This window comes from Arvicola amphibius, chromosome 9, assembly GCF_903992535.2.
Source record: "Arvicola amphibius chromosome 9, mArvAmp1.2, whole genome shotgun sequence".
Taxonomy (NCBI): domain Eukaryota; kingdom Metazoa; phylum Chordata; class Mammalia; order Rodentia; family Cricetidae; genus Arvicola; species Arvicola amphibius.
In genome coordinates, this window is record NC_052055.2 from 49,876,863 (window position 1) to 49,904,758 (window position 27,896).

The following is a 27,896-nucleotide window of genomic DNA, read 5'->3' on the forward strand; positions in this document are numbered from 1 at the left end:
CGGTTTAAAGCTATTACAAAAGTTGAATGGAAACGACAAAATTTATGGATCGTGTTATGAAGAACTGAGGTCTCTGCCCTGTCATTTCTTTTGTATGGTCTATGCAGGTTTCACATATCTGCACTGCTTATTTATAGGTTCTCAGATTTCTTTATAATCACAATTAGCATCTGTTTTGAAATTACATCTGTGAACTGTGCCTACATGAAGACATGAACATGATTTTAGGTGTCTTTTTTAATTTCTGACAACTTTTGAGGCATATAAGCAGATTATTAAGTTAATGGCTTGTGAACAGTGGTGCTCTGTGCCCATCCATCCCACTCATTCTGTCCGGTACGTCTCTGCCTTCTTGCATGACCCAGAATCCCGGGCACAATCCTGAATGGAGGCACTGTTTGACACGATCCATGTCCTCTTCCTGATCTTAGAGATTAAAAACTTTGAATATTATCTCATCCAGAATAATGAGTGTCACGATTTTTATAGGTCAAAATGTAAGTTGTTTTATGACATTTTCATCAAGTTAAGAAAATTTCCTTTACTTCTTGCTTACTATTGTTACATCTGTCACTTTTAACAAAAATCAGAAATGGGCACTGATTTTTTTAAATACCAAGCAATGCATGTAAAGATTTTTCTTTTGGTATTATGACATTAAATCTATAGATTTTCAAATAATAAGCCATTATTTCCAGGGCAAATTTAATTTGGTGATTTATTTAATTTTAAAAATACATTTCTGGTAAATCTCTTAATTTTGGGCCTGCAAGATAACTTTGATTGCTTTTTTGGTTTGCTTTTGTTTTATCGTCCTCCCTTTTACTTATTAAAAATATTTGTTTATTTATTTAATCATTGACGCAGTTATTTTGTATTCCACTTCTGGTATCTCTACATGTGAGGTCCATGGACGTTCTCGCCTTCCATGCTTATAGAAGGGCAGCCACTGAGGCTCACTTGCTGGTGTTGCTGTGAGTTTCTCCTCTGTGGAGCTCAAGAGCTGAGCATTCCAAAGCCTCTCTGGTGACATTTGTCAGGGTCAGAGCATAGGAGTGACAAGGAATGCTTTATGCTGTGAAGGTTCAGACCTTCGCCAGGGAGAGAGCAGAGAAGACAAGCTTTCCCTCTAGCTGGTACTTGCAGGCCTCGCTGTTCTCACCTCACAGATCTTGTACCTCTCTGATGACAATCACAACTTCTCTAAGATGTTCACCCCGGGGATTTTTCTCAACACTTTTATTAACGAATAATGGACTAAAGATCAAGTAAATAATAGGGTAGATAAAATAGCATATTTACTGTTGGAGACTGACTCCGGTGTGGTGTTTTCTCCTAAACGATCATCAGCAACATTTATGCGAATTTAGGCTACCGTAACAGAGATTTAACTTTCTGTCAACTTAATTTTGAGAAGGATCACTCAGCCTTAAAAAAACCTTATTCTTATGATTTCATTCTACAAAGTTATGCTTTCATTGTCCACAATCACACTTATGTCCCCTGTGTAACTGAAAATTGGCTTAATGTTTAGGAGAGCTCCTTGGTAGATTCAATTAAAAATTATTTTCTAAAATTTGAGTTATAGTCTTGTACACAACGATCGGTTGATTTCTTTCCCTTAGGCCAGTTATTTTAAATGATATGTTAAGACTGTCAGATGTGACTATGTAATCATGTTCACAACCACTTTCACAGGTCCCAAAGTCATTTCGTAGACATATCTATTTGTCCATATAAACTTTTGGTCTATGGCTTGGCCTCATTGTTGGAATATTGTTGTCCACCCCCGCATTTCCATGAGGGTCTCTGACTCAGCAGCGTGTGTCTCATCCTTGGATCATGCAGCCAGTGAAGGGGAACTTAGGCTTGAGTGTAGCTGGTGCATCACTCTCCTGGTTATCAGAGGCTGGTGAGAGCAGGAGACAGTTGACGTGTCAGTCAACTGAGCTCTGGTTAGAGGGGAAGAAAACCTGTGCTGTGCTGTTTGCTCAGTGTAATAAGTTGGACAGGGATTAATGTGGGCATAAGAAACTAGAACAGTGAGAGTAGGATTCCCCTGCAAGGGGCTCATTAATGGGAGGAGATAGGATGAACACTTGTCTTGATTGAAGCGTTATATTACATCAAAAACAGAAATTAGTAATCCAGAGGCTGTCTACAATTTTTTGGCTTTAGTCTCAGTTGAAAATATAGTTAAAAAAAATTTACCTTAAATTAAATATTAAAATGATAATAAAACAACAAAGTATCTCCAGTGAAGCTGGCTGTGCCTTATATAGGGAGATGGTTGCAAGTTGACATTTCAAGAAGGCATAGGTGTGTAAGCTGGTCGACCCTGAGACATTGTGATAACTCGGAACACTATAGTGCCACAAGTAGGAGATGCCCACATCGTCTCGTGTTATGATTTGATGTGTCACAGCTGATTTAAACAGACACCTCTTTAGGTCCTACTCAGTTAGTGTCACTCTAGTAGGGCAGACAACACTAGGAACCAAAGTTTCAAAAGTCACTTTGGATTTAGTTATGTCATATAATGCTATTTAATATATTGGGCTATGCCATTAGATTGATTTACTGATTTAACCACTGCTGGTGTAAGGAAATGCATTTTAAAGTGTATGGCTAAGAGTTTACATGATGTCTCACTTAACCTTAGGTAATTGCTTCAAACATCTTGGTGTTAAACGAAGTACATGTCTTTGTGGTGAGAGCTGTCCAAGCAGTATCCAGAGAATGCAGCCTTGCAAAATCTCTGCCCTCAGCTGTTTAGAGCGCTCCTCAGTAAGTCACATGACTAATGAAGAATTCTTTTTCTTTCTTTAAGTGCTGAGAATTAAATCAGAGCTTCATTTCTACCAGTTGAGGAAACTTCCATGGCACCAACAAGCATGGGTTTTCATGTTCATATGGGATGACAAGAACCAGATGATCATTTTAGCTGACCCACTCTAGTTGTAGGGTGGTTGGTACCACCCTCTCTCATTATGAAAAGAGCAAGTTATGACATGTTTAAATATTAGAAATTGCTTCATGATTACCTGGTATGGGAGAATGTCTGTAGTCTGTCAATTATATTTTAAATAAAATGCTGATTGGCCAGTAGCAAGCAGGATAAGCAGACAAGAAGTAGAGGTGGGTCAATGAGAACACGATAATTCTGGGAATGGAGGAAGCCCATTGCTCTTGTAGTCCTGATCCATCCACAGAAGAAGCAAGATGTGACTGCCTCGCTGAAAAAGGTACTGAGCCATGTGGCTAACACAGATAAGAATATTGGGCTAATATGTTATAAGAGTTAATAAGAAGCCTTAGCTAATGGGCCAATCAGTTTATCATTAACATAGACCTTTGTATGTGTATGATTTCTTTGGGACTTAACAGTTGCAGGAACTGGGCAGGACAGAAAACCCTGACAGCAATTAGCCAAGGCAGTTGGTAAAGAACATTCAAATACTGCATGTAGGCTTGGCCAGTCAAGCTGTTGGTAAAAATATACATGTAAGGGCTGGAAAGATGGCTCAGTGGTTAAGAACACTGGCTGCTCTTCCAGGGGTCCTGAGTTCAATTCTCAGCACCCACAAAGTGGCTCACAACCATCTGTAATGAGATCTGGTGCCCTCTTCTGAAATGCAGGCATACATGGAGGCAAAATGTTGTATACATAATAAATAAATAAATCTTTAAAAAATATACATGTAAAATACATATACACTTAACTTTTTTTTAAAGCTGAGACCATTTTCTTAAACCAAGACTTGGAGGAAAGAAGTGAGCCTCAGGAGAGCAACGATGAGGAAGACCCTGAGAAGCTGTTCTGGTTGGAGCCCTGCTACAAAGCCCTGACGTGCCATAGAAAGAACAAGCATGTGCAGGTCAGACATGGAGTCACTGCCTTGATTTCAAAAAGGCTTTCCAATCATTTCTGTTCTGATACAATTTTTCTTCTTTCCTAATCTAGGAGGCCGCGTGCTGGGCACTAAATAATCTCCTTATGTACCAGAACAGTTTGCACGAGAAGATTGGAGACGAAGATGGCCAGTCAGTGCTTTTACTTGACTATGGGAAACTTGGCTTCTGTTTCGGCCAGTGCATAGATACTGTTGTTGACAGTTTTTTATGTCCATATTTAGGCATCAGCATTGCTATATGTTAGTGGTGGGAATATGATCTTGTCTAGTTTTCCCACAAGAGATGGTCTTACAGTGTAGCCCATGCTGGAACCACTGGCCTCTGCATCTATGCCTGGTGAGGTGTACAGCATTTGAATCTCTACTGGGGTGTAAGAGTGTTTTAATTTATACTCGGGGATTTGGGATCATGAGTCATTCCACAGTTTGTAAATCCTGGAGAGTGAACCCCTCAGTTTTCTGGCTGACCAGGTACAAACGCATGTTCATTCATGCCAGCTGAGCATACTCACAGAGCCACTAGGGTTCTCTGCCACCTGCCAGCAGGTCGACTGAGTTAGAAGCAGCCTCTGGCAGGTCCCACGTGACACAGCAGTGTGGACCTGTCCACTGAGAGGCCTCGTTGCATAATGGCCCAGTGCTGGAAAACAGTGAATTAATGAAGCAGATGTTACTTAAACATCTGGAGAAGAAAACTGATACATCAGGATCCGAATGATCGCACGTGAGCAACATTTTCAGGAACATTCTGGTCAGGCCAATTCAGGCTGCAATTTATACGTCTTAATCCACAGCACACATCATCCTCAGCACTCTGGAGATCTTCCCAGTACATGTATTAGGAAAAGAAAACGTTTTTATTTCCTCTGTTCTTTGAATCTGCTCTGTGTCTTTACTATGTTTATTTCCCCCTTTCTTTCCATTATCCTCATTTCCTCGTTTTATATTTTTCTTCCTAGAACCTCATTTTTAAAGATTACTTTCTGCTAGTTTATGCTTCCTTTAATGACCCATCACTTCCCCTCATCCTGTGTTGTGACTGGCAGTACTCACTGTGTGCTCTAATTCTTTTCTTTATATTTCGTGCACCTACGATATTAGAAAATGTACGACATCTATAAGGCTTGTACAAGGCACGGCTTGGTTGTCACGGTCTATGGTGACATCCTTAGCCACAATTGCTTATTGTGCATTTTCAAACATTTGCAGTCAGAATTAGTACAGAACATGAAATGGAAAACTCCAGAAGGGAGCAGTGCCTATAGTTTCCTTTGGGACCTGCTCTGAGAAGCAGGAGGAAATCCTGTGCTGTCTGGTCTATTCCTCCTGGGATGTAACCTATCCCTGTTTATATGTCTACCCTGTGTGATACCATAGCAACTGAGTAGCTGTCTACCCCCCCCCCCATTCTATGTCTATAAAGCCATGTGGCCTTTGTATGGCTTACAGGCTTTTGAAGAAGCAGAAAGTTAGTGTTCGCTATGCCTGAATCTAACCTTTACTTAGAGAGTTCTTCAGCTTGTGTTTTTATGGTGAGTGGAGGTGGCGTCAACTCAGCTTCCAGGCCTGCCCTGTCAGAGTTCATAGGCAGGGTGAGCATGGGAGCTGGAGACTGCAAACTGAGATGTGGTTGGCTTTTTTGACAGGTTCCCGGCACACAGGGAAGTGATGCTGTCCATGCTGATGCATTCTTCCTCCAAAGATGTCTTCCAAGCAGCTGCACACGCACTGTCCACGCTCCTGGAACAAAATGGTAAGGCAGAGATTATGGAATTTAATACAGAGAAGTGATGTTGTGCTGCTCTTCCCTTATAGAAGCTATAAGTTCTGAAAAAGTCAAGTATATAGAGATGTAGGTATGTTTATAGAGGAATGTATACAGATGTGTGTATGTTGCTAAAGGATAAGAAATAATGCTTTTAGATACATTCTTTAGAACTTCTACAAATGTCCTCATGACATAAATGCCATATATTTGTAGAAATTGGAACATATATCCATTTTTAATACATTTTGTATTTTCATTCTTATATTAATAAATGTATTTATTATGTTTCATTGTCATTTTAATAGCTGTATAGCTTTCAGAGATATATGTATAACATGATGATACACACACACACACCACACACACACACCACACACACACACACCTACTTTAGGAACCAGTTTCTGTTGATTGACTTTTAGCTTACTATGAGAATTTTTGGAACCTGTATAGGACCTTTTTTCCTCTAAAAAAGATTGCCCATTTTCCAGTAGATATTTATTCATATTATTTTCTTATATGAACTTTATAGAGGCAAGACCGATGAGATATTCACCATTTCAAAAACTGGTAAAAGTTATCCAGTATAAAATGTTTATAGTTATAATTTTTTCTTGAGAATGGTCTTTTATGTGTAATTTTTCTATTATAGTTTTGTGTACTTATAGAGAGGGAGTGGCTCATATACCTTGGAAGGAACTTTAAGCTTTAAAATCCTGGCTCAAACTGCTTCAGATTCCTGGCCCCATAAACAGGAAAATTTGCCAGGAAAACTCTTTTGTCATCAGGCTGCGGGACTTGGCAGCTCTTACATGATAGTTTTAGGCAGTGAAACAGGAAAAAGACGGAAAGATTTATCTGAGACACAGTAGTATGCGCACCATATTTTAGTAACCGAGCCAGTCAAGTGAAAACTACAGACACAACGCCTCCTGCATGCTGCTCTGTGTTATCCTTTATGTCAAATCAGGAAGGAAAAGTTTCTCCTTTATATTTTCCCCATTCTCACCTATCTCTCTTGTGGCATTTTAATAAGATGAGAGTGTGATCAAATGTATTACATACATGTGTGAAATTGTTAAAGATCAAAATTTATTAGTCAACAATGAATCTGGCACGTTACATAAAGGCTTGGGGTAGACAGGCCCTGAATGATGACAGGGCCTCCTCCCAGGACTGAGTCATCACAGGAGCTGGGGAGGTCTGGACAGGGCTTGCATTGCAGCTGCTGTGCTTGGTGTCCCCAGAGGTGATGAAGATTGCCACCAAGCAGCACAGTGTGATGGCGCTGCCATTTTTAACTATTTGGAAACTAGGTTAGGTCACATTCAGTCATCAAGATTTTGTGACTTGGTGTTGTTTTGGTTATTGCTTCTGAGGGGCAGGGACCTTGTGAGTCAGCTTGATGCCTGTTGGAAATCAGTTCCTGCCTTTAATACATTGCCCCACTCCCTTGCTTCAGGCCACCTGCTGGATGAGCCTTTCGTTGATACCCTTGCATGCCCTGGGCTTTCTAGTGTAATGGAGGGGAACGATCTCCAGCAGCCTCTTTCCTCAGCTCCACCACTAAGTCTCTTGGGATAGTAGCTGTGAAGGGTGAAGGAATTAGACAGAATGGTGACTAGGGTCTACAATCCCAGCACTTAGGAAGCTGAGGCAGGAGGATTGTGTATTCAGGGCCAACCTGGGCTACTGAATCTCAGAGAAAAAGAAAAGAAGAAGAGGAAGAAGTAGGAAGAAGAAGTAGAGAGAAAAAACTGGGATATTGGAACCAGGGGGATTTGAAGGTATAGATATATTTTTCATGATAAATTCCTGGTTTATTTAACCAGTTTGCCAGTTAAATAAAAATTCTAGGCACATAGAGTCAAACTCTTGGGGACGGCAGACAAGAAGCATGACTAAAGAATGTGAGATATGAGGTAGCCAAGACAAAAATTAAACTGGGAAAGAGGGTATGGTATTAGGAATCAGAGGAAATAAATGTTGAATTGGCAGTCAGTAAACTGCTTTAAGAGTTGGCATTTTGTGATTTGCCTTTGAAAGCAGATAATTTTCTGCTGAGACAAAGTAGATTAAGGCCAATGATGTTTTTTGCAAGTAATGGGAAAACATGAAAATGTTCTGTTATACTCAAAAGGGACTTCATGATGCGCACCTTCTCCTAGTCATGTTCGCCATGTTTGAGTTACTCATTGCCTTGCTGTGGGGTACATTCTGAAAATGAGCTCAGGGGGAACTAACATATTACACAAGAACTCTAAAATTCTCTGAGTTCTACACAGACCAATCCAGTCATAAGCCCTGGAGTTGGTACCCAATGATCTGTGTCTGAACAAGCCTTTCAGGGAAGTCTGAGGCACACTGGTGTCTGAGGACCACTGGACTAGACGTTTCTCCTTGGTTGGGGTACAGGCACTGTGAAGGAGAGATGAAAACTCATTGTGTATTTTAATGCATGACGCTCTGGATGTCTTGGGAGGTCTGACCTCAGGTTTTGGTTTTATTTTTATTTTTATTATTTTTTAATTAATTAATTAATTAATTAATTTTTATTAAAAAATTTCCACATCCTCTGCTTATTTTTAAATGTGTTTTTATTATATTTTGTCCTGTCTTTTCTCTTTGAGATTGACAACACTATTTATTTTTTTTTTTTGAGACAGAGTCACACTGTTTAGTCCAGATTGGACTTGAACTTGTTATGTAGCCCAGGTTATCCTCAAATTCTCGACCGTCTTGCGTTAGACTTCCAGTGATGAGATTATAGAAATATACCTGGATGACAGCGTTTTTTAAAAACCAGAGCTCAAGTTAAAACTCTCTTAAAAAGTTTTCCATTTCTGTCACTGTGAAAACATTAGACTATAGCTTAGAATGTTGGAACTGATATTTCTGTGAAGGCTTCAAGACAATTAATGCAAAATACTTCAAGGCCCTAGGCTAGAGTACAGTGAAGGACTTTACTGCAAGAAAGGGTTACTATGTGCCAGTCTCCCTGCAATGTAGGTTCTCTGTATACAAACTATAAAGCCAGCTCTCAAGGCTACCGTACCATTCACTAAATGTAGGAATTACTCTGTAAAAGCCATCTGTGTGATCAACACCATCTACCAATGTGTGCATGATTGGATCCATGTAAACGACATTTGCAGTCTACAGTAGGAGATGTACAAAGTAGTTAGAGCATTCCAGACCAAGCCATTCCCCTACTCCCTTCACCAGTGAGATCTGGTCACTGACTCCATACACTGAAATGTAGGGTTCTTCTCCTTAAGCCTGCCCCTGGCTCCCATCACCAAATGGATGGATGGCCTGCATCTCTAGAGTATCTATAGTCTACTCATTGACATCTATCCTATTAATGAATCTTAGCTCTGTATAAGTCTGTACGTTTTGTGAAGTTTAAAGATTAATACATTTAATTTTCATTCTTATTGTGAAGAGTGTTGCTTATATACATTTTTCTACAAAACAATTCTTTCTTATGGGCTTTAATATACTGATCACATTATTACCAGTCTACTCTATAAATTAAAAAATTACATGGAAATAAATAGTATTAAATAATTAATAAATATGGATAACAGAAAATTACATATATTTGTAACAAATGATAGCTATTAATGGTCTCTAAGCAACTATTGCAACACACAATATCCTATATGTGTTCTTGCAAATGTATGCTTCCATATTTATAAGTAACTTGAAGAACACCTTATAGTTAATTTCAGGAGAATCCTGCTGGCAAAAGGAGTATACCTCAATGTCTTGGAGTTGATGCAGAAGCATGCCCTTGTTCCCGAGGTGGCAGAGAGTGGCTGCAAGATGCTGAGTCACCTGTTTGAAGGAAGGTACTGCACGTTCGTGAGCTGTTATACATATGTGGGGGGGCACTGAGACAAGTGGAATGGTGTCAAACATCTGTAGGAATGGGAGACTAAACACAGCATCTGAGCACAGACCTATTGACATCTGTTACTGATAGCATAGACTTATTTTATCTAAGCATTAAAAAGAGCAGCAGGGATTGCAGAAATAAGGCAAAGGTTTGTTTCTGTGCTTTATGCATGATGTTAACTGTTTTGAGAATGATAATCATGCAGTGAAACTGATAATAGCTTTTCAAATCATGCTATAAATATGAATATATAAAAATACCAATCATGCATTTTGGAATTACTGCTTTTCCGAATTAAAACAGTATTTATTACTATTCTTCCATCTGAGTTAACTTTGGCTTCTCTGCTTCCTCTCATTCCTTTCCCAATGTACTCATGGTTCTATGAGGTTCAAAGCCAGCCTTGTTGACACTGTGTTTGGTTAGGTGGCACAACAGAGGCACAGATTTCCTGTGCTAGAAATAGCTGGGGGGGACTAGAGGTTTACAAAACCTGACAAAAATTGAATTCCAGGCATGTGTCCCTTCCACTAAGTATATGCTTAGTATATTACTGTATATTATATATTGAGTCAAAAATGTATGAGAACGCAACATTATTTGATTGATAGCAAATCAAAGGCAGTTGTACCAGAAAAAGATATAAGTACAGGTGTTGAGATATAGATGGATTTGGTGTCTTGGATTGTTGGACACTATTCCTAGGGAGAATTAAACAAATGTCTTCTCACCTCAGATAGGGACTGTACAACACATCAAGTCAGAATACCACCCAAGTCCAACTTGGTGAACCAGTGTGTTTTGCTGTGGTTACTCCTAAGAACATGGGTGAAGAATTAAATGGAATAGAAATGACTCAGTGACAGTTGCATCACCGAAGCCAACCCCAGGATGGGTGACAGCTCAAGAAAGCTGGGAACCTGGAGCATACTGAATGGCCCGCAGGGAGCTCAACACATTGGAGATTGTCCCTCCCAAGTAATTGAGTTGGTCTAAAGCTCTTCCAGGCAGCTGGTCTAGTCTGAGAGTCCTCTGGACAGCTCAGCTGGAATCTGTCTCTTCTGGGAGTCTTGGCTGCTATGAGTTACTTAGCAATCCTTACAGCTTATATAGGCTTGGGGACAGAGGAGTCTTATGAATGTAGTCAGTTTCAGGCTTCCTGAAGCTTGCTTAGTGAGCTTTCCTTCAGGGTGGGATGCTTTTTACCTTTTGGTAGAACATACAGTATCATGTCAAGTATCTTTCTAGGTGGAGGTTTTATCTCAGAGGAAGTTGAATGGATTTCTTTTGCTAATACATGAACCAATTATTGAATGGTTAGACTTCAGAATTTATCTAAAAAAAATAAAAGGATTAAATAACAGTGTCAGAAGATAGGAGTTATGACTGATAGATTAAATACATTTATTTTCATAAGGGATTAAGGTAATGCCCAGTGAATTTTAAGTTGTCAGTAAATCCTAGCTGTTTGCAATAGTGTTGTTATATGCACATAAGTCGTGCACAGCACATCTACAGACTTGTAAAGAGTAGAGTTACTCTGTCCTTAACACAAGTCCAGCTAATTTACCTTTATAGATCTATCTCATTTCTCGTCTTTAAATATGGCTTTACTAGTTGAAATGTTTCAGTGTTGCTTTTGACGGTGCTGAAAGTGTGTAACAAGGTTTCAGTCAACAAGGCACTGTGTGAGGCAAACAGCCATCCTGCCTTCCAGACTGGTATGTTTGCTCACCTGTGACAGAAGAGAGGCACAGATGCTTTGGAGAAGCCACGGGTTTAACATAAACTAACGAATTATGTTTTGTTTTGTTTTGGTTTGGATTTTTTTTTTTTTTTTTGGTTTTTCGAGACAGGGTTTTTCTGTGGCTTTAGAGCCTGTCCTGGAACTAGCTCTTGTAGACCAGGCTGGTCTCGAACTCACAGAGATCTGCCTGCCTCTGCCTCCCGAGTGCTGGCTAACGAATTATGTTTAAGGAAGTCTGGTGAAGTACCTTAGTGTGATGGAGGAGTCCTGGTCTTGTCTTTGCCTTTTTCTAACTAAAGGACTTTGGTAATTCCTCTTTCAAACAAGTTCTTCATCTGTAAATTCGTGATGTGACCCCATCTTTCAGAGCTGTTGCCAGTGTTCCACAGACTGGTCAGAAGAAAGGTGTCATTTTCTTAAAACTAAGTCAAAAGAGCTCCGAATTCTAATTCTTGAGGTCAGAATTTAAACACTTGAAACCTTGGTTGAGTTCAAATGTATATCTACGTCTTATGGTTTTTCCTGGTAAAATGCATTTCTTCTATTTCCCTTTGTTTATTTCAGTTTGGTGTTTGTACAAATGAATCAGATTGTATTTTTTTTTAAATAAACACTTCATTTTCATTCCTAGTAACACTTCCCTGGACACAATGGCCGCAGTGGTCCCTAGAATAATAGCAGTGATGAAAACCCACGAGACTTCTCTGTCAGTGCAGCTGGAGGCCCTGCGAGCTATTTTGCATTTTGTAGTTCCAGGTGAGTCACAGAATTGATCGTATGTAGAGGCCATGAAACATTGGCTTTCTAGGCAAAGCTTAAAGAACCAAATTGTGATAACCAGAGGCAGGTCTTTCTGCCAAACTGACGATAAAATTCATGAGAAAGGGTGAGGTAGATGAGTCACTAAGATTAATTTGTAAGACAACTTCATAAAAATATTTAATCCATAATTTACATAAGAAATAACACAGTGTAAAAAGCAGACCTTCTGTCTCTAAGGACGATTCTCTTGCCATCAGTCAAGTTTAAGTTCAAGCTCCCACAGAGTATTCTCTTTCACCCCCGTCTATTGCTTTATTTCCAGCCTTTGCCTCTGTGGTTTAGTTGGCTTTTCCCTGGCAGAGCCACATGACCCTTGCTCATAAACTTCAATGACCTCCTTCTCTCACCAACCTTACTCTTGCTGTCACCGTGTTTGTCCTTCCAGCCCCACATTCTCCCAACACATGCTTATTAAGTCCCTCCCGCTCTGAACACTGCCCTGCTTCATTGGGTCAGACGCTGGGATTACAGGAGTTCAATCAACAGTTCGTTGCCGCAGAGAGAGAAAGTCCCCTATAGACAAATGCAGGGCACGTATGAGACTAACGACGGACCTAATGTCTTCAAGGCAGAATGTGGGTCAGAGATTAGATGTCTGCGGTTGAAAGGCGAGTCAAAGGCCAGGAACCACTCTCAGGAGAAGGAGCATACATGCACGCATCGTCTGGTGTGAAGACAGCAAAGGGAAGGTGTGGCCCTGAGTGTGGGAGGGTAGACGGAGGTAGAAAGTGAAGGCCCTTGAGTGCAATGCTGAGTGGGAAGAAAACCGAAGTTTCACAATTAAAAGTCAGCTTTTTCTCAACATCCCATTGATGTTTAGAACACTCTACTAGTGAGGATTAGAGGACTGTTTTCATCCTGTTCATTTACATTCAGCCTAGTAGTAAAGCATTCTTTTTGACTGAGGAAGGTGTGTTAGAGAAGTTTGAGTCAGATTAGTTGTTGCATTTAATTATTTCCATATATGCATGTGTTGTTCCCATTTTGATTGTATATATCTATGAATTTTAAAACTTTTTATATTTTTTTTTGGTTTTTCGAGACAGGGTTTCTCTGCAGCTTTTTTTATTTTTTTTTCTTTATTTTTTTTCTCATGGTTTATTTTTTTTAATATTTAAAAATTTCCATCTCCTTCCCTCCTCCTCCCCCCTCCCTCCCCTCCTCCTCCCCCTTCCCTTCCCTCCCCTCCTTCTCCCCCTTCTCTCCCCTCCCCTCCACCCATACCTCCCCTCCCTCCCTCTCAAGGCCAAGGAGCCATCAGGGTTCCCCACTCTATGCTAAGACCAGGGTCCTCCCAACTCCCCCCTGGTCCAGGAAGGTGATCTACCAAGCTGAGAAGGCTCCCACAGAGCCCGTCCATGAAGAACAATCAGAGCCCAGAGCCATTGTCCTTTGCTTCTCAGTCAGCCCCCGCTGTTGGCCACACTCAGAGAGACGGGTTTGGTCGCATGATCCATCAGTCCCATTCCAACTGGAGTTGGTGATCTCCCATTAGTTCTGTCCCACCGTTTCCATGAGTGAACGCACCCCTCTCATTCCTGACTTTCTCCCTCATGTTCTCGCTTCTTCTGCTCCTCATCAGGACCTTGGGAGCTCAGTCCAGTGCTCCAATGTGGGGCTCAGTCACCTTCCCCATCTGTCGCCAGCTGGAGGTTCCCTCACGGTCCTGACTTTCTTTCTCATGTTCTCTCTCCTTCTGCTCCTCATCAGGACCTTGGGAGCTCAGTCCGGTGCTCCAATGTGGGGCTCTGTCATTTCCTTCATCTATCATCAGGTGGAGGTTCTATGGTGATATGCAAGAAATTCATCAGTATGGCTATAGGAACTGGCCTTTTCAGGCTCCCTCTCCTCAGCTGCCCAAGGAACTAACTGGGGGCGTCTCCCTGGAAACCTGGGAACCCCTCTAGGGTCAAGTCTCTTGACAACCCTCAGGTAGCTCCTTAAATTAAGATATATGCTTCCCTGCTCTCATATCCACCCTTCCTATATCCCAAGCACCCCATTCCTCCGAGCTCCCCCCGCTCTCCCCTTCACACTTTTCTCTCCCCATCTTCCCTTGGCCCAGTCTTGCCCAACCCTCAAGTTCCCAATTTTGCCTGGCGATCGTGTCTACTTCCAATATCCAGGAGGATTACTATATCTTTTTTTGGGAGTTCACCTTCTTATTATCTTCTCAAGGATCCCAAATTTATAGGCTCGATGTCCTTTAATTATGGCTAGAAACCGAATATGAGTGAGTACATCCCATATTCATCTTTATGGGTCTGGGTTACCTCACTCAGAATAGTGTTTTCTATTTCCATCCATTTGCCTGCAAAATTCAAGATGTCATTGTTTTTTACCGCTGAGTAGTATTCTAGCATGTATATATTCCACAGTTTCTTCATCCATTCTTCCACTGAAGGGCATCTAGGCTGTCTCCAGGATCTGGCTATTACAAATAATGCTCTGCAGCTTTTTTAGAGCCTGTCCTGGAACTAGCTCTTGTAGACCAGGCTGGCCTCGAACTCACAGAGATCCGCCTGCCTCTGCCTCCCGAGTGCTGGGATTAAAGGTGTGCACCAAACTTTTTATATTATTGAATAATCTATATTTGCACTTTTGTTTTCACAACTCTAAACTTATACAGATGTGTGTGCATATATCCATATATATGAATATGTATATATAAATACACACACACCATTAGGGAATGAAGATCTTGTACCACGCAACTCTGATACCAAGCGGTAATGCAAATGACTTTCGGGACTATATAAAGTATGCTTATTAATATGTATTAATACTCAGGACCATGACCCGGTAGTGTTGTGAGCATATTTGCAATTCATATCAGTGGTAGATATATGTGGTGATTGGGTAGGGGACTAGATGTAGGAAAGATAGTTAGAAGGTTTATGACGGTCAAGTGGGACTTAGTGGGATGGGTGCAGACAGAATGAATTTGAGAGTTAAACAGAGGATCACTAATACTTTCTTGTTGCTCTTAACATAATGTTCTAACCATTTTTGAACTTGATATTTATTCCCCATATAATAAAAGTTTGCTAAATCACCTATTTTTTGTAGTGTAGGTGTTTTCTGTTTCAGAGTTCAGATGATTTTTACTGTGAGATAAGTGTTTCCTATTCTGGTGTCTGCTTAGTAATTTTATTTTTTCATCTGATATTTTGAATTATTGTAATATTTTGAATAAAATAAGCAGTCTACCTATTTTAATTAAATTATTTCTCATTTATCCCTTATAGTTAAGACATAATTTTACTTAACATTTTATTATTAATTTTTTAAGTTTGTAGATTTAGAAAAATGAAACACTAGCAATCTGCCCCTCCCCCACTTAGTTTTGTGAGTCAGGGTCTCACTATGTTGATCAGGCTATTCTAGGACAAGCTTGGTAGACCAGGCTAGCCTTGAAATCACAGAGATTGCCTGCCTTTGCCTCCTGAGTGCTGGAATTAATGGCATGTGCCACCATGTCCAACTTAACCAATTCATTTTTAATCTTCAGTGTTCACTGTTTATTCCTTTGAAGGTGGATGGATTCTTAGAGAGCAACAAAAGCAACTTAGAATCATGCCTGCTCATTTAAGCAGCAATAATCTTTTAGATCAAAAAACATACTTTGAATATACACTTTTTTGTTAAACATTTTCTGTGTATGCGCATGTCCCCAATTTTTAAAAAAGTGTACCATATACACACAATGCCTGTGGACACCAGTGGTTGACAGACAGTGGTTAGCTGTCTAACATGAGACTGGTAAACTGAGTCTGGGTTCTGTAGTAAAACATTTTTTCTCCTGACTGCTAGTTCCCAAATAACCACTTAGAAGCTTACTATTAATTACAAATGCTTGGCTGATAGCTCAGGCTTGTTACTAGATAACTCTTAAGCTTAAATTAACCCATTCTTTTATTTATGCTCTGCCACATGCTCATGGGTTGTTAGCTCATTTTCTACATGTCTTGCCTCCTTGATTGCTGGTTGGTGTCACCCTCACTCTGCCTGTTTTCATCCCAGCATCCGCAGTTTAACTGTCCTCCTAACTTTATCCTGCTTTGCTATAGGGTAATCAGCTTCTTTATTGACCAATGACCAATGAGAGTAATGCGTATTCACAGTGTACAGAAGGATTATTTCCACAGCATGGTCCTCTGGAAGAGTGGCAAATGCTCTTAATCTCTGTGTTGTCATCTTTCCTGCCCTGTACTTTCTCTTAGAATGACTAGGAATTGACCCTGAATCAGTCAATAGTTAGTTAGATGATTATTGATGCTTTTTAAAATGATGACTTTAAGATATATATACTAGTAAACACACCATTATGTGTGCATACTAACAGGCACGGCATTACTATCTGTCTCTACTCTATGTCTACCATTCTTTGCAATACCTAGATGATAAAACTAAGGTATACAGACAGAAAGATTTTGGAAGATTTCAACTGATGCTGCCTAACTATCATATGTTAGTGTCAGACTCTCAAATCACTGCTACTCTGAAGCACTGTGCTTGGACCCTTAGACATAGGGAGATGTCAATGGGCCTGGCACTAACAGTTCACAGTGCACACAACTCGCAGGCTGATCCATGGAAGGGAAATCACTTCTGTTCTGGGAAGCAGAGAGGAGAGATAAAAGATCAGGAATGCTCATTTGGTCATGATAAAAGGAAGATGTCTACAGAAATTCATTACACGTAGCCAGGGGTTTTACTACTCAGCCTTACTGCCTCTGGTTGGCACATCTGCTGGTGGAGCAAGGAGAAGCTTCGGGAACATGTGCAGCCCTGTTCACTGAAAATGCAGCAAAGATACAAATGCATTTTAAGCGAAGATGAACAGTTCCACAGGGTGGGAGCCTAGCCCAACCCAAATTATCCTAGGTTTTATCAAGTGGCAGTTTGTTCAACCTAAATGGATTAGAGAAGAATTTGTCTGCTTTTGTTATTTCTCTGTTCTGAATTTAGGAATACCAGAAGAATCCAGGGATGATTCTCAATGCAAAGTCAACATGCTCCAGAAACAGCATCTCAGGACTGACATCCACACACTAGTTCTAGCAGCTCTGAACAGGGTATGTTGAACATGGACTTTTTGCCTTTATACCATTAATTAGACTATGAAATTTGGGGACTGGGGATGAAAGGTATGCACTGCCACAGCTGGCTAAGAAAAGTACCTACTAAGGTGAGCCGAGGCTTTGTTATATAAAACAGAACATTATAATTCAAGCTGAAGGTAATCTCTCTTTGGATAATTAGCCGTCTGTTCATGCTGGATCTAGCGAGCTGGTGACAGCTGGTGACAGTGCTCAGTCATCTATTCCATGCATTCCTGTTTGTCTACTGTCATTTCTGGGGAACAAGGTAGGCTCTCAGCATGCTGGTAGATCTACATCTGTGTGTCTGCAGAGACACACCTGGTTCTTTGAACAGAGAACTCAGTGAAGTAAAAGCCATTCTACGGATGAGACGGTTCCAGGTCAAGACTTTCTGGTTCCCAAAAACTCAGAGCAAAATATTGAAAACTTAAGAATTAAGGTAAGTATTAAATAAAAGGTGGAAAAGAGCACACTCTCAAAAGGGAATTTTATATAAATGACATTAAATGTTTGCAGAAAAGTGAATCTAAGAGGTAGAAGAGTCAGACAAAGAATTGAACACACAAGAAGATAGAACTTCACGGAAGACAAAGGCAATGCTGAGCTGCATATAGGAAGCCTTTATGAAAAGTACAGTACTAGTTTCTTAAACAAGGTACACAAGTAGAAGATGTCCATGAAACAGTCAATTTGCAATAAGACTTGCAAGAGAACTGAGAAGGAGAGATAAGTCATGTGGCCTAATTTCAATGGGGAAACCAAATGTTTTGTAAGATGTTAATGACAACATGTGACATTGGCACTGGAGCAAGTGTGGTCAGTTCCATAAGATTCTGGCTCAGGAATTAGCCACATGCAAAAATGTGCAGTTGGTGCATGATATCGCTCAACATCGAAGGAAAGAAAATTCACACAGAGATTTATGTTACTGGAGTGTAAAGCCAGCCATTTGGGGAAAACATAGAAGCTTAATATTTACTCTTTGGGTCAAAACACATAATACGTGGATAGAATGTAAAGGTAAAAAAAAATTAAATCAATATGTGTACATATGTAAAAGTTCTCAACTATAGCCACATCTGTAGACTATAATCATGATGTAGGTTCAAAAAGAAACAATATTTTTAGGATATTTGACTACCAGCTGTGGTGTCTCATGCCTGTAATATCAGCACTTGGGAGGCTGAAGCAGGAGGATTGCCACAAGTTCAAGGCCAGCTTTGGTTACAAGTGAGTTGTAGGCTAGCCTTGGCTACAATGAGACAATAAAAACAAAAAAAATTGAAATATCAGTCAAAATTAAAATGGATGTATTTTCCAGTCAATGATTCCACTTTCAGAATTTAAAATATAGATGAACTTGGACATGTCCATGAATATTTTACATAAGAATATTCATTGTTGCATGCTTTGTAATGGAAATCATGCTAGTGAACTAATTTTTTTCCTAGTGTTCATCGTGTGGAATGGCAGGTGCTTGTAACTTCAACATAGGGAGATCTTAGATTAATATTTTGTCAGATAGTGGTTTGGAGTATTGATTAACTTGAACAAGAGATGAATAAAAGGTTATTTTTGTGAGTTCTGGGAGAAACAGTCAATAGGGAATAAGGCATCTTCCAGAACATTCTGTTAGGCTTTTTGATCTGCAGTGTCTGCCAGTGATGGTTCTGTTTGTATCAGTATTTGTGTGCTGGTGATGAGCAGAGACCCTTCTTGTCAGAAACATGTGTGCGTTGTCGGCAAGAATGAAACCTATTGCTTCTCCAGCCTTTGAAATTTGAGGAGTTTTGCTGCAATTTAATTTATTCTGTCCTGATAATCTAACTGCCATTGACAGATGACAAGCAAATGAACTATACTGCTTCGAAATTAGGTAGTTCTGTGTAGAGGTTAAAAGGCAGCACGGCGCCATTTCTAATGTACTGATAAGCCATTGTCATAGATTCTCCACAAGTGTGATGATGATTCTCCAGGTGTCAAGTCTTCTTTCATTTATGTTTACATTCTATGCATATGTTTTGATGGAATTGATATTTTACTTGTTCCCTGTGTCTTCTCCCTTCCATCACTCAATTTTTTTTGTAGATTATACACTTTGTTCTTGCTTCTTTGCCATGCAAGACTTTCCTTCTGGTCTGAATCCAACTCCACTCCACTCACTATGTTCCAGTTAACCCCTACAGTGTATTAGACAGCAAATAGATGTAGTGAACAGCTCGTCACTTGGGCTGTTAGATGGGCACCTGACACAGTATTAACTGCTAATGGTTAACATTGTCACCTTCACATTTGAGAGGACATTTTGACTTCTGGCTACAAAGGCTGGGGGATAGGTGTAGTCTCATGCATGTCTCTACCTGTTTTCCTGTTGGCTTTCGTGAAATAATTTTACATTAACAGAATATATAGTATTTCCTATCAGCTTTAGACTCACGCTTTCTAAATTCTATTTCATTTTATTCCTTCAGTTTTCAGCAAGTCTCTTCTTTTAGCTTTTGTATTCATATTTTCACAGAGCTTCTCTTAAAGTTATGCTCCCTAATATTTGCTGTTTTGGATTTTGTGTACCTTTATATGAGAACTCTTAATTTATTTTTTACTTATGTACATTCATGTGTATCTATATCTGTGTACAGACGAATAGGAGCCCAGAGGAGGGTGTCAGATCCCCTAGAGTTGGAGTGAGCCACCTAATGCCTAATGGGGTTGGGAACTGGAGTCTGGTCCTCTATAAAAGCAGTGATTGCCCTTAACCACTGAGAGCCATCTCTCCAGCCCTGTGTTTGAACTCTTGAAAAGATTAATTTAATTGACTTGAAACACTGAGTGTTTCCTTTCTTTGACTGAATGTCTTCAGGCATTGTTCTAGTGTTGGGCGTCTTAGTAGAGAATTCTGAAACAGGCTTACATTTTTTCCTTACTTTTATGTTTATAGTTTCTCCTGGATGCCAGAAATATTCTTTCCCTTGAAGCCCAGTCACGTTGCTGAAGCATATCTTGATGCTAGTTTTGACATCAGCTAGCCAAATACCCAGTCATTTTTTCCCGGGAAGTTTTTCTTGAATTACATCTTTATGAACATAGGTTTGGTTTTGTCAGTTTATCTCTTTCTAGAAACCATGTGATTTTGGATCTCTTCTGTCCTCACCTTCTGCTGTTTAAGAGAATAACGTGAGGAACAGTCTATTTAGCAGCATGCCCTCTCACTGGTGAGATGGGGCCATACATCCGTACACGTATCTTTTCCTATCAAGAGTGGAGATGAGAAATATAAGAGAATATGGAGCATTAGAAACGAAAACAAAACCACAAATGACCAAGCAATTGCTTTCCTTTCCTTGTGGAGTCTTCTTAGCTGGCCTTGAGAAGAGTGCAGTGTAGACAGCTTCAGCTTGAGTTGGCTGACTCATTGGAGAAGCCATACCAGTCAGCGATGGGCAAATCCTCTGGAAAGACTTGAAGGTTGTGGAGTGTAGGGTGGGGGGTGTTTCTAATTAATGCCTGTTGACATCCTTCCAGTGATGTCTCCAAAGTTTTCACTCGGAAACCACTTGTTCAGTCACTTGTAAGTTAATCTTGATCCATATTTTAACAGTAACACAGTGAATACTGTTTTCAAGATGAAGCAGTAGGTGACTGAATGAAAACCCGCTGTGGGCTTGTAAGTAGTGTATTCTGTGTTTAGATGCTTTAGACACTGTCACTTGTAAGTAGTGTATTCTGTGTTTAGATGCTTTAGACACTGTCACTTGTAAGTAGTGTATTCTGTGTTTAGATGCTTTAGACACTGTCACTTGTAAGTAGTGTATTCTGTGTTTAGATGCTTTAGATACTGTCACTTGTGATCACAGAGTGGCGATTCTGTTGTGTGGACAATCACAGATTTCCTGTTGTAAGATATTAGTCGGTTGCTAAGCTGGCCCTGCAAAGGTTAGAGGCTAAGGCAGTCCATCAATAATTGACTAAAAATTAGGTAGAGGTGAAGATATTAAACATGAGGGCTGACGAGATGTCTAAGATAGTACCTGTCACCAAGGGCAAGATGGCCTTCTTTCAGTCCCTGGGACAGAGATGAATGAAGGAAAGAACTCATTCCCATACCTGGTGCTCTGACCTCCATGTGGGGGTTGTGTTCCAGTACATACATTCTCACAAATGTGCTCACATGTGCACACAAAATCAATAATGTAATAACTTTAAAAAGATATAAAATATAAGGAGAGTCACTTTGTGCCTGGTTGATGATGCGTTTAGAAACAGAACTGAATACATGGTTCATGGAGTTCAATATCAAAGAAAATTACAGCTTCCCTGGCTTGAAAATTTTAATTATTTCAAGACAAAGTCAGCAGAATGTAAAAACAAGGCGAGGTCCTTGCTAATAATTAGGGCATGTTCAGGAAGCTGGCTTTGCCTGTCAAGCAAGATGGCACAATTAACCAAATAGCAAGTTCAATAGGGCAATCCTCCTTTTGTCTTTTGAGACGACACGAAACTTTGGGCTTTGGACACATGATCGTAAGGTGCCTGTGTCAAGGAAGGAGAAATATGGTCTTGCGGTCTGAGTTTAAACATGTTTTTGTGTTAACTGCTCAAAATTGTACATCCTCATTTTGTTTCCCTGATGCGTAGAGCTATAGTGTATCTATACAATAAGATTTGTGATAATTTAAATGTTAGTATACACAAAATTATTTTTCTCTTTATTTAAATTTCTTATATAATGTGTACAATTTTAAAGTATTTCTTTTATTTTTGAGATTATATTATGATCACATAATTTCCCTTCCTTTTCCTCTTTCCAACTCATCCCACATACCTTTCCTTCTTCTATTCCTAATTCATGGCCTCTTTTTTCATTAATTGCTGTTACATGCATGTATTTATATATACTCCTAAATATAGCCTGCTCAGTCTGTGTGATGTGTCTTTTATGTATTTTTTAGAGCAGATCATTTGGTTCTGGGTGATCCGTTGGTATGCTTTTCCCTGGGAAAGAGCTCTCGGGCTCCCAGGATGCCTCAGTTGTGTGAGAAATCCTTAGAGGCAAGTACCTGCAGCTTTTGTCCAGCCAGTGCAGTAGCTGCTGTTGTGTAAGGCAGCTGTGTCAATATGCTGATCTCTCTTGTGAACGGAGTTTTTGGAAGGGAATTTTGTGCAGTTTGGCGTTTCAGGAAGAAGATGGAAAATGCATGGCTTTAAAGTTGGAGCATGGTACAGAGTAGCATGTCCTTGGAACTCAGGGAGTGCGAAGGCAGCAATTAAGTTGTTAGGGGACTTTTTTCTCTCAATGCTTTTAATTCAGAGTAGTCAAGAGAGAGGTCTGATTATATAAAATTAAAGGGTAGCAAGAGTGTGGAGGTAGTGGGTGTAGACTTTCCTATTAATAAATTTAGAAGTGAAGGAAAAGGGAAACTGTCTCTCGCCTTAGCGCATGCTTCCTTTCTGATGAGAATTTTGGCCTGGCTTGCAATGTCAGTCCGTGTTGAATGCATGGACAGAGTTATTCCTGACCCTAGTAACACAGTATCATGAAGGCTGTGTTAGAGAGTAGGGTACTGAGACAACACCAAACACTTCCACCTTCACATAATAAGACTACAATTGTACTTCTGCAGTAATTAATTCCTAACCACTTTGGAGCTGATATCTTTGATATCATTCCATTCTTTATGGTCTTCAGATTACAGAATGTAACACATCTCTGATTCACTGCAAAGATAATGCAGTATTAATACGCAGAGGTAGAGAACGAAATGCCAGCAGCATCGCAAAACAAAATCCTCAAGAAGGGGAGGGTAAGAGTGTCTTGCTTAAATGATACAGGAAATTATGACAGGCTGAGCAGCTAGAGTTGGAGAACAAGGCACAAAGAGGAGCTGATTAGGTTCCCAGTCCCTGTGGGGAACAAAATGATAACTATAGACACTCGAGAGATTAGAGGGAAGGGTGAAAATCTGTAGACTGGCTACAGACAAACTAAGGCAGGAGACAGGAGGCTTTGGCCATGTAGGGTGCATTAGAGCTTGTGATCTGGCTTAAAGCTATCTCAGCATTGTCCTGTAGCAGTGGTGGGGAAAAAATAGATTTGGGGATGAAGATTCTGTGAAATAAGTGGTTGCATGATGTATCTGTGTGAAATTAAGTCCTGGGAAAGCCACTGTGGTACTCTTTGAAGGAAACCCTGTAAGCTGAATAGTCACGTTATTGGAGAGGTGGAAGAATAGTGTCCACATAGGGGGGAGCCAGAGATGGCCAGGGCTAAATATACAACAGTGGCATTGAAAAAGGGGTGTAGGAATGTGGCTATCAACACGTATGCTGCCTCTTCTTAGAGAGTAGCTTGTCCTTGAAAGAGAACTAGATTCCAGCAGGATGCCCATAAAGCTCAAATTACTGAAGGAAAGCCTGATTAAAGAAAAGATGTGGTGCTTAAAATCTAGGTCTCTAAGACAGATCCATTAATATTCCAGGCCTAAGACTGATACAGGATTCGTGTGACTTAAGTTTAATTACACATCTTTGAAGTTTGACAAAACTATTGCTTGACACACTTTGAAGGGAAGAAATGAAATAAAATCCACGAGCTTCTTGGAGTCAAGCTCTCTTAGAGCTTCCTGTGGAGAGAGACAGTCCTGAGACTGGTTAAGCTTATGGCTTTTCAACCAAATATCCCTGGTTTGGTTTCCTTGCTGTGATGTGCAGTGTGTAGGGTGGAATTGTTCTAACCTTGGTGAGCTAAGCCTCTGAGAGAAGTGGTCCACTGTGCAGAGGAGGAGACACAGGTACCAACTTAATATCTTATGCTTCTCTGTGATGAGTTCTCCATCAGTGTGAACTGAAGAAGCCATCATTTCTCCAATGTGTGTTTGACAATGCTACTAGAAGGGACTTCATTATTGTGGAATGTACGTAGTTAGTAAATGCTTGACACACAACAACTACTTGAAGGTTAAAAGGCTTATTCTTGATGCATACAAGTAATTCGTGATATAGAAGGCAGAAATAATGATAGTAATTTGTATTTGAACACATCATTTATGTTTTGTTCTTGAGACTGGGTCTTGTGTCTCAGACTGGCTTCACACTATGTACCTGAGAATGACCTTGAATTTCTGGTCGTCCTGCCTCCATCTCCCAAGTGCTGGTTTCACAGGTTTGTGCCACCATGTCGAGGTTTTCGATGCTGTACTGGGGATCAAATCTAGGACTTTTCATGGTAGGCGGCCACTTACTATCTAAGCTGCATTCCCAGACTTTGAATTATGTTTGACCAGTCTGTAGCTGGCTTTAATTGGGACATGCATTAAAACCTTGTTTCTGACAGCAACTAACTGTTCTTAAACTCCTTTTGACTTTAGTTCATTGGGAATCCTGGGATTCAGAAATGTGGACTGAAAGTAATATCTTCTCTGACGCATCTTCCTGACGCCTTAGAGATGTTGTCCCTGCAAGGCACAGTTGACTCCGTGCTTCACACCCTGCAGATGTATCCAGATGACCAAGGTTGGTACAGGTGGAAGTTGGGGCCATTTTTAGGACTGGGTATTCGCTGTCTGTCATCTTTAATCCCTTCCTCCAGTGTTAAGGTTGAGAGAATTACCATTGTGATTTTTCTCTTTCATTCTAGAAATTCAGTGCCTGGGCTTACACCTTACAGGATGCTTGATTACAAAGAAGAATTTCTGCATACGGACAGGGCATCTCCTGGCAAAAATTCTGGTGTCCAGTTTACAGCGCTTTCAAGATGTTTCTGAAGTGCAAACTACAGTGAGTACCCTCTAGGAAGCCAGGAGCTTACAGGTCCCCACCAGTACCCTTGCAACTCTCACTGTACACCAGTTGGACACTCTAGTTAATTAAAACTATTTATCATTTTGCAGTATTTTAATTATAGATGGTGCAGATAATTGCATTGCCTATAAAGATCCAGCGTTCATTATTAGATCTGGAGAATCAGTGCATTTGCTTGCCTTCTCTTCTTCCCATAAAATGCTAAAGAAATTCCAGTAGCGAGTTTATTGTTTTTACTTAGATTTTTGAACAAATACAAGTTATTATTATCATAAAATGGCCATCCTCTGTGAGTTATCATGAGCTGCTTTTGCCTCTAGTGATTTTGTTTCTTGATTGCTTTTTCCTAAAGTAGAGATCTGAAATAATTTTCACCAAGCTATCTTTAAAGCAAACATATAATTGTTTTTATGAAGATTTATGATGGTATAAGGTTGATTCAACGGGAGATAAAAAACAGGGGCTGTTTCTTAGTACTGAGAGAATGAGGCTTTTACAATTGTGTCAAGGTGTATAGTCTCTAGATACAAACCCAAGTTTTTCTGCTTAGTTGGATGAACAAGGGAGGGATTAAATATCAGATATAAACTGTTGTTTATCATTGAGTGTTTTTTTTTTTTTTACCGATAATTGCTTATATTATTTACTATTACTAGTTTTGCTCCTCTTCCAGGGATTGCAGACAATCTTGGCAATCCTTGAATTGTCAGCGTCGTTCTCCAAGCTTCTCGTGCACTACTCGTTTGATTTGGTAATATTCCATCAGATGTCCTCCAGCGTGATGGAGCAAAAGGATGAGCAGGTACGGTGTAATGATGCCTATGGGCTAAATGTTACCCCCCCCCCCAGCTGCCTCTAATCCTCATTTCCATTCTTTCTAGTTTCTCAATCTGTGTTGCAAATGCTTTGCAAAGCTGGCTGTGGATGATGAGCTGAAAAACACAATGCTAGAGAGAGCCTGCGATCAGAACAGCAGCATCATGGTGGAGTGTTTGCTTCTGTTGGGAGCTGATGCCAACCAATCAAAGGGGGCAACGTCTCTAATTTATCAGGTAAATATTCCAGGCCTCACATTTGTTTATCTGTGTTATTAGGCCCTGGCCTTTCACAACATTTCCTCCTATTCTTCCACATTGTTGCCTCACAAAAGAAAACAAACAAACAAACAAACAAAAAACAAACAAAATAACAACAAACAGATTTACTGAAACATAATTCACACATAATATAACTCATATGCTTAAAGTATATAATTCCATCGTGAAAGGCAGACACAGGAGGATCACTGATTAGGTTGACGTCAACTGAGAGCTCCTCCCTAAGAGGACGTTACAATTGGATGTACCTGTGTTTGTGTAGAGTTGTATTGGTATTACCAGAGTCAATGCTAAAGTTTTTCACCACCCCACAGTTAAATTCCTAAGCAGTAGCCCTAGTTCCCATTTCTTCCCCCTGGACATTTGCCTATTTCTCTCTTTGGCTCTAGGAAATCACTTGCCTCCTTTCTGTCTCTATGCATTTATCTGTTCTGGACATTTAAAATCCTAATCCCATGGTTATGTGTCTGTGACTCATCACTTTCCCTGCCATACAAGCCTCTGGTAAGCACTGTTCTGTTCTCAGCTCTATTAGGTCAACTTTGTGTTCTGGGTGTGAGTGACGTGATGTATTATTTGGTCTGCCTTCTGCTCATTTGCTGGTCCTTAGTTTCATTCCCATTGTGATTCAGTGATAAGATTTTGGTAAATGAGGCTGAATAACATTCCATTTTGTATATACTCCATCCTTTTTATCCATTCACTTCCTAGTAGGTCCCTAGATTGATTTCATATTTTGATTCATATTTGGATATTTGCTGAACATGGAAGTACAAATCTCTTTTTCAACATTTCACTTCCATTGGACATAGATTCAGTAATGAGTTTGCTGAATCATATGGTAGTGCTAATTTTAGGTTTTAGGGTTGCTGGGTATTGGTGATGCATGTCTTTAATCCCAGGACTTGAGGGACAGAGGCAGGCGGATCTGTGAGTTCAAGGCCAGCCTGTTGCACAGAGCTAATTCCAGTACAGCTACAGCTGTTACACAGAGAAACCCTGTCTCCAAAAAGCAAAAGAAAAGAAAAAAATTTTAGGATGTTTTTTTTTGTTGTTGTTTTGTGAAAGTATCTTACTATATGGGCCTGACTGGTCTAGAATATATATATAATAATGACCAGGGCAGGGTCAAGCCAACACATCTTGATCCTACATTTAGGTTTTATATTTTGGTACTTCCATACTGTTTTCCACAAGGTCTATACTAATGTATTCTCACAAATAGTTTGTAAGTGTTCCCTTTTTGCCACACTCAGTAGCAATCTTAACTTCTGTCCTTTGGATAACCGTTCTTATCAGGCAAGATAACTTCCCATGCGGTTCCGATTGAATTATTGTTCTACTGATAGCTGATGTTGAGACCCTTTTCACCCCTCTCCTGGGCAGGTTAATGTGTCCTCTGGGGACATGTCAAAGTTTACCCAATGCTGTAGGTGGGTGTTTTCAGTCTAATGCCTCATCTAGCTATTGGAGTGTAATTGACTCCGAATATGCCCCTTACCTTTCCACTGACCTTGTCCTCCAAGGTTGTCCTCTGCACAACACATAAGGCTGAAGTTACCTGGCGCAAGTGAGAAGGAAACATGGAACACACAACAAACCTGCTTAGGAGTTTATTGGGGGTAGGGGGTGTACAGGCCTGGTGAGGGTTAATGTGCAGAGAGAGAGAACTGAAGATGGCACCTCCAGCTTTTAAGGGCTGCCTAGCACATGCACACATGGGGAGGGCATGGTTACATCATAGG

The 27,896-nt window shown here is 40.2% G+C and overlaps 1 protein-coding gene across 1 annotated transcript in view; it reads left to right on the forward strand.

The window, feature by feature from the left end:
* Lrrk2 (leucine rich repeat kinase 2) overlaps positions 1-27,896 on the forward strand; it is a 121,246-nt gene that overhangs the window by 9,775 nt on the left and 83,575 nt on the right. The window contains exons 3-12 of the mRNA XM_038343704.1: positions 3,736-3,878; positions 3,965-4,044; positions 5,561-5,667; positions 9,407-9,536; positions 11,962-12,086; positions 17,124-17,230; positions 24,622-24,766; positions 24,891-25,030; positions 25,728-25,856; positions 25,936-26,106. Coding sequence (XP_038199632.1) covers positions 3,736-3,878; positions 3,965-4,044; positions 5,561-5,667; positions 9,407-9,536; positions 11,962-12,086; positions 17,124-17,230; positions 24,622-24,766; positions 24,891-25,030; positions 25,728-25,856; positions 25,936-26,106 — 1,277 coding nt within the window. The remainder of the gene's footprint in view (positions 1-3,735; positions 3,879-3,964; positions 4,045-5,560; positions 5,668-9,406; positions 9,537-11,961; positions 12,087-17,123; positions 17,231-24,621; positions 24,767-24,890; positions 25,031-25,727; positions 25,857-25,935; positions 26,107-27,896) is intronic.